The sequence below is a fragment of the Takifugu rubripes genome, chromosome 1, assembly GCF_901000725.2.
Source record: "Takifugu rubripes chromosome 1, fTakRub1.2, whole genome shotgun sequence".
Lineage (NCBI taxonomy): Eukaryota > Metazoa > Chordata > Actinopteri > Tetraodontiformes > Tetraodontidae > Takifugu > Takifugu rubripes.
Window position 1 is genome coordinate 27801680 of NC_042285.1, and position 11363 is coordinate 27813042.

General features: G+C 45.1%; 1 protein-coding gene across 1 annotated transcript; it reads left to right on the top strand.

Annotated features, from left to right (window-relative positions):
- Positions 1-1378: 1378 nt before the first annotated feature.
- Positions 1379-8324, top strand: LOC115252795 (uncharacterized). Its single transcript, XM_029848960.1, has 5 exons — positions 1379-1438; positions 1565-1651; positions 1743-1909; positions 2331-4117; positions 8290-8324. Exons 1-5 carry the CDS (start codon positions 1403-1405, stop codon positions 8322-8324), a joined length of 2112 nt encoding a protein of 703 aa, XP_029704820.1. The 5' UTR covers positions 1379-1402.
- The last annotated feature ends 3039 nt before the right edge of the window (positions 8325-11363 follow it).

An 11363-nucleotide genomic window follows, 5' to 3' on the forward strand; every position in this document is an offset into this window, starting at 1 on the left:
GTCACAGTTGGCACAGCAGCAGAGTCACTGCTGAATTTCCCAACAGGAATATTGTACTGTACTGCACACGATAAGTGTTGTAGGTTTTATTGGCATCGTAGATCAGGTCCCAATTCCAGCACTTGTATGCTATTTGTAAATAAGCTATGAGTACATATATAGATCCCAAGATTGGACGGCTACGTCTTGTCGTTATTAGAAGGACACAGATAATGCTTCAATTGTGGTTATGACGTCTTCATGTTGACTAAATGGTTTCCCTCCATGGTGTTTGTCTCTTTACAGTAAGTGCTGGTGATGTTATTCACAGCGGGAAGTCAACCTTCGTTGTCCAGGAGATTATAGGTGAAGGAACATTTGGTCAAGTAGCCAGGTGCCAAGACATAAATACAAAAGGGACTGTGGCGCTCAAGTTTATCAAGGATGCCAAGTACCTCAAAAGTGGCCAAAGAGAGGTAATTTTTTTTTTTACATTTAATGTGATTATTTTCTAAAACTGGCCATTCCTACCTCACTGTAGTCATGTCTGTCCTTCACAGAAAAATATATTACAATGCATCCATTCCAGTCTCCGTGAGAGTCATGCACACTTTGTGAAGCTGTTGGACCATTTTCAACATAACAGTCAGCTCTGCCTGGTGTATGAGATGCTGAGCCTTGACTTACATAAAGCTATTAAATTAAGAAAACGCAAACCATTTGGTTTGTCTGAAATTCGACCAATTGCAAAGCAGGTAAACTATTATTTAGCAAACCTTTCTGTGATAATATTCTACAGCTTGCATAAATTGATCACAGAGCAGCCTAGTTTCAATTTTAAAAGGTTTTAATTTTCTTCCAGCTGTTTATGGCTCTATCAGACCTCAAGAAACTTGGAATCCTGCACACCGACTTAAAACCCGACAACATAATGTTAGTGCACCAAACAGAATTAAAAATTAAACTAATCGACTTCGGACTGGCACGTCTGATCTATGAGGCCCATACAGGGTCCAACATGCAGGCAACTGGACTGAGGTTATTTTTCCTGCAGTAATAATATTACTATTAAGTTATCTTTATTCTTTTATTTTTTTTTTACATATAACATATATTTTATTTATTTTGACTTGTGTTTTTAGGGCTCCAGAAATTATGCTCGGTCTCCCCTTCTCTTTTTCACTTGATATTTGGGGAGTCGGCCAAATCCTTTTGTTTTTATTCAACCCTCAAACCATGCGCAATTGCTCATCATATCAAAATGCAAGTATACTTGACAAAAATATCTATAGGCAATAAGAGTATGTCATCTTAACAACTGTGAATGTTTGGTTTACAGATGAGACACATAATAAACTTACTGGGTATGCCCCCAAACTACATGTTAAATGCTGGGAGATACACCAGTCGATATTTTGTAAAGATGGAAAACCATTCTGGTTGTTCATGGAGATTAAAGGTGAGCTCATGTTCTCTGCACTTTGATACTAATCTTATCAACCACTGGTAACATAAATATGTTACTCACTCATGGTATTTCCATGGAAAAGTGTATCTTCAATAACTGTTGGATTTGTTCTTTCAGACACCAGTTGAATATGGTACAGATAAGTTAAAGAACTTCAATGACGTTCCTCAGTGTTTTAGCTATTCTCTAACACAATTGTTTTCGGTAAGCACTCTTTTTTTTTTAAAACAGTTATAATTAATGTCAGTGTTCATAATTGCTTATCTCTGTATTAAATCACTGATTCCAACGGCAGGCCAATCCAACCAATGACGAAAATGAAATGGAGGACCGCGGGGCTTTGTACGATCTCCTTAAAAAGTTATTCCACTTTGATGGACATCTGAGAATCTCTCCTGAGGAAGCCCTGCAGCATGACTTCATAACAATGGGGCACCTTAGAACAGTTGAGAGCAAAGACTAGTAAGTGACATTATTTCTATTTAATATCAGTGAGCTTATAGGTTTTTGAAACATTTAATGAGACATATCAAACCACACAACACATGTGTAACTAACTCCCACTACATAGCTGACTCAACTGAACACTGTGTATCATTAATTTGATGTTATATTTGTACCAGTTAAAGCCTTCCGGTCATTAGCATTAAATTAAGTTTGAAACTTGAAAAAAATGAATTGGGCCAATAACATGCAGTGTTATTACATGTTTGTACAAGAATTAAGGAGCATCTTTTGTTATTGTAAATAACAATATGAATTCCAAAGTAATATTTGATTAATTTAGAACCCAGATGTTATTTGCAAGAGTGTCACAAAGTCCCACTAGCTGATTCTTCTGAGTGTTGTATATTATTAACATCTAACATTTTGTCTTTTTCAGTTCAAACAACTTGGCCTTCAAAGTGGATTTAAAAGATAAAATGGATCAGGAAAGAAAAGAAAAGAACTTATCCAAGTCAAAAATAAGAGACCCTCAGAAATATGGTGCAAAGTTGTTGAAGAAGGAAGAAGCCCATGTCTCTTCACAGAAAGAAGTAACTAAGTTGTCGCAAGAGAAAGACACTGACTTTTACAGAAGAAAAGCCGGTCAGTCCTTGAAAGGAGAATTCACAGAAGTTTTGGATAAAAAAGTATCCTCATTTGGAAAAATCCAAAAGTCCTCAGATGCAGCAGCCTGTGAGGGAAAAGCCACCAACTTCTCCAAGGGAGAACCCTGTGAATCCAAAAGCAATTTCTTATATGATAAAAAGAAATGCTACCCTTCGACAAATGAAACATGCCAGTTATTGGAGGAAGTAGCTTCGCAATCTGTGAAAGGAGAAGCCACGGTCTCCTCAGAGGAAGAAGAGCAAGAGTCCCCGCAGGGAAAAATCATTGAGTCCTTACAAAAAGATGACAGTAAGACCTCAGATTTTCAGCTCTGTCTTGCCTCCAACACGTCTTTGGAGGGGGAGGCCAATGAGGCAAAAAACACCAAGGTCCCCATGGAAGAAGGCAAAGTCTATCCAGAGGAACATGACTATAAGACCTCACAGAGAGAAACCAGGGAATTCTCTCAAGGAGAACTCAATAAGCTATTACAAGAATATGTCAGTTATTCCTCAGTAATGTGTCAGTGTGTCAGCTATGAGTTCTTCGAGGAGGAAAACACAGAGTCCCCAGACGGAAAAGACCTTGAGTCTTCATGGGAAGATACCAGTCTGTCCTCGCAGGGAGAAATGACAGAATCCTCATCGGGAGTAGTCATTGATTTCTCACTGGGAGAAATTGTTGAGTTCTCACAGGAAGAAATGAGTGAAACCTCACTGGGAGAAATCTGTGAGTCGTCACTGGGAGAAATGAGTGAAACCTCACTGGGAGAAATCCGTGAGTCGTCACTGGGAGAAATCCGTGCGTCTTTACTTGGAGAAATCAGTAAGTGGTCACAGGAAGAAGCATGTGAGACAAACACTAATAAATACTCCAATCAAGAAGCCTGTGAATCAAAAGTAACAGTGTTTTATGATAGAAAATTCAGCTACTCCTCGGAAGAAGGAATCAGTGAGTTCTCAAAGGGAGAAATTAGTGAATCCTCACAAGTAGAAATCAGTGATTCATTCTCCAGTATTGGAAATTCCAATGCTGCGTCCTCTACCACAGACAGCAATTCATCACAGGTTCTCTCCCGGAAGGACTACTCTGACGCCACTACTTCTGAAAGTGGCCAATCACTCTCTAAAATCTACAAATCGTTTGATAAGGTCTCCATGGAAACACCAAGGTCTCCAGGGAAGAAGCCAAAGACTCCTCAGAGAAAAAAGAAAGAAGAAATCATTGAATCCTCACAAGAAGCCTGGAATTTCTTAGAGAAAGAAATATGCAGATCTTTGAAGGGAGAAGCCAATATAGTAAAATCCAATGAGGTATCCAAAGATGCAGCCACAAAATCCTCAGAGGAAAATTCCTGCAAGTCCTCACTGGGCGAAATCAGTGAGTCCTCACACGGAGTAAATAGTGAGTCCTCTCAAGGTTTTCCCAGTGATAATTCTGATGGAGATACCTCTTTGGGAAATTCCATCTTATCATCTGAGGGAGAAACACTCTCCAGTATTGGAAATTCCGATGCTATGTCCTCGGCTGCAAAATCCTCAGAGGAAAATGCCTGCAAGTCCTCACTGGGCGAAATCAGTGAGTCCTCAAACAGAGTAAATAGTGAGTCCTCTCAAGGTTTTCCCAGTGATAATTCTGATGGAGATGCCTCTTTGGGAAATTCCATCTTATCATCTGAGGGAGAAACACTCTCCACTATTGGAAATTCCGATGCTACGTCCTCTGACAAAGACAGCCATTCATCAGAGGTTCTCTCCAGGAGGGACCACTCTGACACCACTACTTCTGAGAGTGGCCAATCACTCTCAAAAAGAATAGGCATGGTTTGGTGTAACATCTGCAAATGGTTTAAAAAGGTCTCCATGGAAACACCAAGGTCTCCATGGAAGAAGCCAAAGACTCATCAGAGAAAAAAGAAAGATGAAATCATTGAATCCTTACAAGAAGATACCTGTAATTTCTCAGAGAAAGAAATAAGCAGATCTTTGAAGGGGGAAGCCAATGTAGCAAAATCCAATGGGGTATCCAAAGATGCAGCCACAAAATCCTCGGAGGAAAATGCCTGCAAGTCCTCACTGGGCGAAATCAGTGATTCCTCACATGGAGTAAACGATGAGTCCTCTCAAGATTTTCCCAGTGATAATTCTGATGGAGATACCTCTTTGGGAAATGCCATCTTATCATCTGAAGGAGAAACACTCTCCAGTATTGGAAATTCCGACGCTACGTCTTCTGACAAAGACAGCCATTCATCAGAGGTTCTCTCCAGGAGGGACCACTCTGAAACCGCTACTTCTGAAAGCGGCCAATCACTCTCAAAAGGAATAGGCATGGTTTGGTGTAACCTCTGCAAATGGTTTAATAAGGTCTCCAGACAGATGAAGAGTGCCTTCTGTTCGTGCAGCTTTACCAAGAGGACTGAATAAATAACAGTAACTGTTTGAGACTATTGCCGGTATGGCTGCCTTTGAATCTCAATCATTTAATATCTCTCTGCAGCCTTCTTGAACATTGATTTCACCAATTTTTTTGATAGCGCAGGTGAAGCACTGAATTTAGCATGCAATGTTCTGTATTCAGAACTATTCAGTAGCAGGGAAGAAGCTCATCCTCATGAAAAGCTTCCTTTTTTTATCTCTCTTTCTTGGGGAAAGCAGTGAGCAGCTGTTTTATATTTTGGAGTTTGTGGCACTAAGCATTTTTGATATCTTTTTGTTCAAATAAAATGTTTTGCACAATTTGTTTTGAAAAATTGATTTTTTTTTTAATTGATTTTTTTTACCTTAGCTTTGACTCTTTAATATAAGACTCTCTTGAAACCTTTGGAAAACTTGAAATCATGTGAAATCACAAAGAGAGCTCTGTTGAATCAAACATTCGAAATATAGGAATTTCCTGTTTTAAATACATTAAGTTTTAGGAATAATCATCCATGATCACAAGTAATAATACTATGTTAGGCACTGCAGACACAGTGCGGTGAGGTTGGAAATAAGATTTAATGAAAAATTGGTTCAGGGCAAAACCAAGTGGTGCTGGAGGCAGACAAACACAGTCAAGCTGGAGCAAGATGGCAAGTGCGAAGAAGCGTCCGAAAGGTGATCTGCGGGAGTGACTAACAATCAGTTCCAAACTGGAAACACAAACAACAAAACAAATTGCATACAGTTTTAGGAGCCAGGCTGTACCACGGGGGTTTAACAGCAAATTGGCAATGATTGGGGAGTTGACCAGGCTTTTTAAGAGAAACGGCAGGTGTGGGTGATTGGCTGGAGATCGGTTTCAGGTGTGCGTTGATCGTCTGATGGGGGAGAGTCTGGAAGCAGCTCCGCACAGCCGGAGAATAGACAGAGAAGAGAAACAGACAAGACACAGATGGGGAGGGGGAGAGGGAAAACACTTGGGACCCCTAACACATTCAAGTTGTTTAAATAAAATTACAGAGTCCGAAACTTTCTGTTGATCATGTATGACTTTTATTCGTAAGGATTTGCCACTGTTGACGACCTGAGGTTGGTCCCCTTCATTTGCATCTAGGATATTGGAGCTGTCAGTCGGTGTGGATCATGTCAGGACCGGGTGCTGAACGGCTCTTCATGCTTGAGAACTTCTGTTGGATGTCTGCCACTTTAATGAGAGCAGGCTCTGTCTATGTGCCTTTGATACTCATCCAGTATTGCTTAGTCTTCAGGCCTGCACTTTGATGAATCAATAGGAAGTCAAATTTAATGGGTTACATACGTATATTACATGCATGTTATCGCATAATTTCACCTTCAATAGCCCTGCATTCAGGTCAACTTATGAAACTTTTAGAACATATAATGAGATATAATGAGAATATGAGACTAATGCGTCCACATCAAAACAGTGAAAATGACTTTAACATTTCTCATCTGCAGCTACTAAAAGCTTTCATGTATAGTGAGTATAGTTAGTAAAACCTTTGTTGTCTAAACAATGTAAATGGAAAATATGAATTTTTGAATTGTACTCATACACTCACGGGCCACTTTATTAGGCACAACATGTTAGTGAAGGATTGCACCCACTTGCATTCATAACTGCCTTATTTTTTCATGGAATATGTTCAACAGATTTTGGTCCAAAATGTCATGATAGCATTGCACAGTTGCTGCGGATTTGTCAGCTGCTCGAAACATTATTCGGCAGCATGGGATAAATGTTCATTGTTATGCTGATGACACTCCGCTTTATTTATCCATGAAACCAGAGGAGACAGAGAAGTTAGTGAAGTTTCAGACCTGTCTTAAAGACAAAGTCCTGGATGTCTTCAAATTTCCTCCTCCTTAACTCAGGAAAAACTGAGGTCATGGTGTTTGGTCCTGAACCTCTCAGGGATAGATTAGATCCCATTATCACTCCAGATGGTATCTCATTAACATCTAGTCTCTCTGTGTCAGGAATCTTGTAGTAACTTTGATCAAAATCCCTCCTTCAACCCACACATTAAAACAGTCTCTAGCAGTGCCATTTTTCACCTGAGGATCATCACAAGGATTAAGAAACTACTGACGCGGCATGATGCCAAAAGGTTAGTCCAGCATTTGTTAGTTCCAGGCTGGATTATTGTAAACAACTCTTTAAGAAGCCTCCAGGTGAACCAAATGCTGCAGCCAGAGATCTGACAGGTATCTCAAAGAGATCTCATGTACTGGCGTCTCTTCATTGGCTGCCCATTAAATTTAGAATAATTTTTAAAACCCTTCTTCTGACCTACAAGGTCCTCAGAGGCCTAGCTCTATCCTATCTGGAGGAGCTAGTGCCACCTTACCAGCCCAATAGACCCGCTCCGCTCTCAGAATGCTGGTCTACTTGTGGTTACCCAGAGTCTCTAGGTGTAGAATGGGGGAGGCGAGCATTTAGCTACCAGGCCCCCCCTGTTATGGAACCAGCTCCCTGTCCAGGTAAAGGAGGCTGACTCCATCTCTACTTTTAAAATTAGGCTTAAAACCTACCTCTTTGAAAAGCTTATTGTCACTAATTCTGTAGTTCCAGTTACTATCATAGACAGACAAATTATCACACTTAGGGGGTCGTCTAATCATTAGGTCACATCTTAGTCATGCTGCTATAGGCCAAGGCTGCCGGGGTCCAGAAACATGATCACTTGACAGGCCTCTGTCACCCCACTGAGTCATGGTTTCCTCTCCTCTCCTCTCCTCTCCTCTCCTCTCCTCTCCTCTCCTCCTCCTCATCAAGTAGACTCGTGATGCTATTTCTTGTGTAGTTTTTCTGCCCCCCCCCTTCTGTATTCATCTACAAGTATCGCCGCCTTCAGAGCTGCATACTGACCTCTGAGGCCACTGACCCACTCAACTTGACTCTTCCGGCAGCTTCCTTAACTTAATATAATGTATTACTAAATGTATTTTCTATTATCTATGCCTCTCCTCTCCTACCTATTCTATCCTCTACCTGTCCTCCCCCCTTCTCCTCTCTCTACCCAGCCCCTCCATCAGCAGGAGGGTCCCCCTACATGAGGGAGGTAGGTAGGTAGGTAGGTAGGTTGGTTGGTTGGAAGGAACAGGCATGTGTGTCAGAGCAATATCCTAACTGCAGCAAGGCCAATATCCTAACTGCAGCAAGGCCAGTGGATGAGGTGGAATGGCATCAAGATGAGGAAAATCACCTGGACTGTGATGTGGCACGTGAAAGTTAAATATGATGTGCTTCCTTCAACAACCATCTCTGACTTGGAGAGGACCCAGCCTGTCCCTTGTGTACAGCCCTGGCAAACCCCAAACACATCTGCAAGAAGTAGTTGATCCACAGAAAATATGCCTAGAGTCACAAACAAGTATTCAAATACATAAGGGCTGCAACTAAGGTGTTTGACTCTAGTTCACTAAATATAGTGAAGGATTGGGAAATGCATGTGGACCTAAGAGAGATATTCACTTTCCCGATAGAAATCGCAGGCACCAGCTAATACCCACCTTTGGTTCTCTGGACCAATTCCTTTTGCTTCGTGTGGGCTTCATTGTTTGCTCCACAACTAGGCTTCCTACGGAGCAAGACGCCAGTGTTACGAGCGGTTGTATCAGGACCCAAAAGCAGGCAGGACACAGTGGCGTATCGTTCCGAGAAGCTTTATTAAAGTTTATAGAACGTGCAACTCAAAAAGAGGCGTGGAGACCACAACTCGGTTCTTAATCAAAACAGGGAATGTAAACTTACGACAAAAATCCCGAGCGGGGTCGAAAGCAGTCCATGAAGGATAAAGACAAAAACAATAATCCGATAAACGGGTTCAAAAGTTATCCACGAAGGAAAAAGTCTCACGAAAGTCCAGGAGGGTATAGCCGGGGTATTCCGAAACGGACAAAACACGCCAACGCTGGCCAACCGTGAGAACAGTCCATAAATAGGTGGCTTGATTACCGATAGTCTGCAGGTGCACCAGTCCCCGGCAGCACCTGCGGCTGAGGCATGGCTCCACCACGCCCCCCGCAGAAGAAACCCTGCAAAAGAGTTCCCAGAAGCTGGGAACCTGACATTACGCCCCCCTCAACGGACGCCTCCGGGCGTCCTTCCAGGCTTCTCCGGGTGGGCATGGTAGAAATCGCGGAGGAGGCTGGTATCCAAGATGAACTGGCGGGGAACCCACGATCGCTCCTCCGGACCATACCCCTCCCAGTCGACTAGGAACTGGAAGCCACGGCCTCGTCGGCGGACGTCCAGGATACTCCGGACCGTATAGGCAGGGCCTCCGTCCACAATGCGAGGAGGAGGTGGAGGGTCAGACTGGGAACCAGATCCGACTCTGCAACGGGCTTTACCTTGGAAACATGGAAGGTGGGGTGTATCCTCAACGCTGGGGGAAGCTTTCAGGCGGACCGCTGCGGGTTCACCATCCGATCCACCTCAAAGGGACCCACGAAGCGAGGAGCCAGCTTCCGAGACTCGACCTGGAGTGGAAGGTCCTTGGTGGACAACCAGACCTTCTGACCTGGTTGATAGGAGGGGGCTGGCGTCCGGTGTCGATTGGCCGATTGCAGTTGGAATCGACGAGAAGTCCGCAGTAGAGTCGAACGGACCTGCCTCCATACCCTCCTGCAACGGCGAATGTTGGCCTGCACTGACGGTACAGCAACCTCCTCCTCCTCCTGCCGCTCAAACAATGGAGGCTGGTAGCCCAGGGAAGCCATGAAGGGAGACAGACCAGTGGTGGCAGAAACCAAGGAGTTGTGGGCGTACTCCACCCATGGCAGGTAGGTGCTCCAGGAGGATGGGTCTTGGGCTGCCACAACACCTTAGGGCGTCCTCCAGGCTCTGGTTGGTTCTCTCGGCCTGCCCGTTGGCCTGTGGGTGGTACCACCCGACGTAAGACTGACCGAGGCTTCCCAGCGCGAAAGGACATCCGAACCTGTGAGCAGATCTTGTGGACCTCGATCCGAAACTATGTCAGTAGGTAATCCGTGGAGGCGGAACACATGCTGGACCAGGAGCTCTCCAGTCTCAGCTGCCGACGGGAGCTTAGGGTAGGGGAATAAAGTGGGCCGACTTAGAGCACGATCGACCACAGTGAGAACGACTTCATGACCCTGGGAAGGAGGGAGGCCGGTGATGAAGTCCACTGCTATATGTGACCACGGTCGTCGAGGAAATCTCCAGGGGCTGAAGGAGTCCTGCCGGTGGCTGATGGGAGGCCTTCCCCCTAGAACACACCGGGCAGGCAGCTATGTAGTCCTTGGTGTCCCGGGCCATGGAGGGCCACCAGAAACGCTGCCGGAGGAAGTGTAACGAGCGGCTGACTCCTGGATGACAGGTTAATCTCGACGAATGGGCCCAGTGCAGCACCTCTGAGCGCACTGCCACTGGGACGAACAACTGGTTTGGAGGACATCCCCCAGGATCCGGGACAGATTGCTGGGCTTCGCGGACCCTCTGCTCCACCTGCCAGGATGCAGCCCCCAGGACGCAGGAGAGGGGTAATATGGGGTCCGGGTCCATCTCCCCAGGCTCGGAGGCGAAACTGACGGGACAGGGCGTCGGGTTTTAGGTTACCGATCCAGGACGGTAAGTAAGTAGTGAACCGAACCCCTCCCTAAGAATAGAGGGCCCACCGAGCCTGCCGGAATTAAGCCTCATTTGGCGTTCCGGAGGTATGTAGGGTTTTTGTTGTCTGGCCATACGATAAATGTGGCTGGGTGGCGCCCTCCAGCACAATGGCATCCACTCCTGGAGCGCCAGGACCACGGCCAGAAAGCTCCTTATTTCTCACGTCATAATTCCGTTCTGCGGGTGAGAAGCCGTGTGACAAAAAAGGCACACGGGATTGAGCCTTCTGGTCCTCCCCGTCCTTTGGGACAGAACGGCCCCAATCCACATCTGAAGCGTCCAACGCAACCACAAAACTTGCCGACTGAGGTCGGGGTGAGTGAGAATGGGCGACGACGCGAAACAGGCCCTTCAGTCTGTTAGAAGCAGTTTCGGCCTCGGGAGTCCAGCGGAAGCTTAGTAGGGTGGAAGTGAAGCCTGGTGAGGCGGGGCGGCCACCTTGCTGTAGGTCGCGGATGAGCGACGGTAGAAATGTAGTCGAAGGCCCAGGAACTGGTGAAACTGCCTACGGGAGGAAGGAGTTGGCCATTCCATTACCGCCCTCCCTTGGGCCGGGTCTGGTGAAAGCTGTCCCTGCGCCACCACGAAGCCAGGAAAGAGATGGAGGTGGTGTGGAATTCGCATTTCTCAGCTTTAAACAAAAAGGCGGTTCTCCAGGAGCCGTTGGAGAACGAGCCGGACATGCTGGACGTGCTCCTCCTCAGACTCGGAAAAGTCATCTAGGTACACAAAGATGAAT

Bases quoted from the DNA above. Each gene is read 5' to 3' on its own strand.
- LOC115252795 (XM_029848960.1), top strand. From the start codon at position 1,403: ATGGAAAACCATTCTGGTTGTTCATGGAGATTAAAG. The intron at 1,910-2,330 runs GTAAGTGACATT...TGTCTTTTTCAG, and splicing joins ACAGTTGAGAGCAAAGACTA to TTCAAACAACTTGGCCTTCA. The intron at 4,118-8,289 runs GTGAGTCCTCAA...CCTTGTGTACAG, and splicing joins GTCCTCACTGGGCGAAATCA to CCCTGGCAAACCCCAAACAC.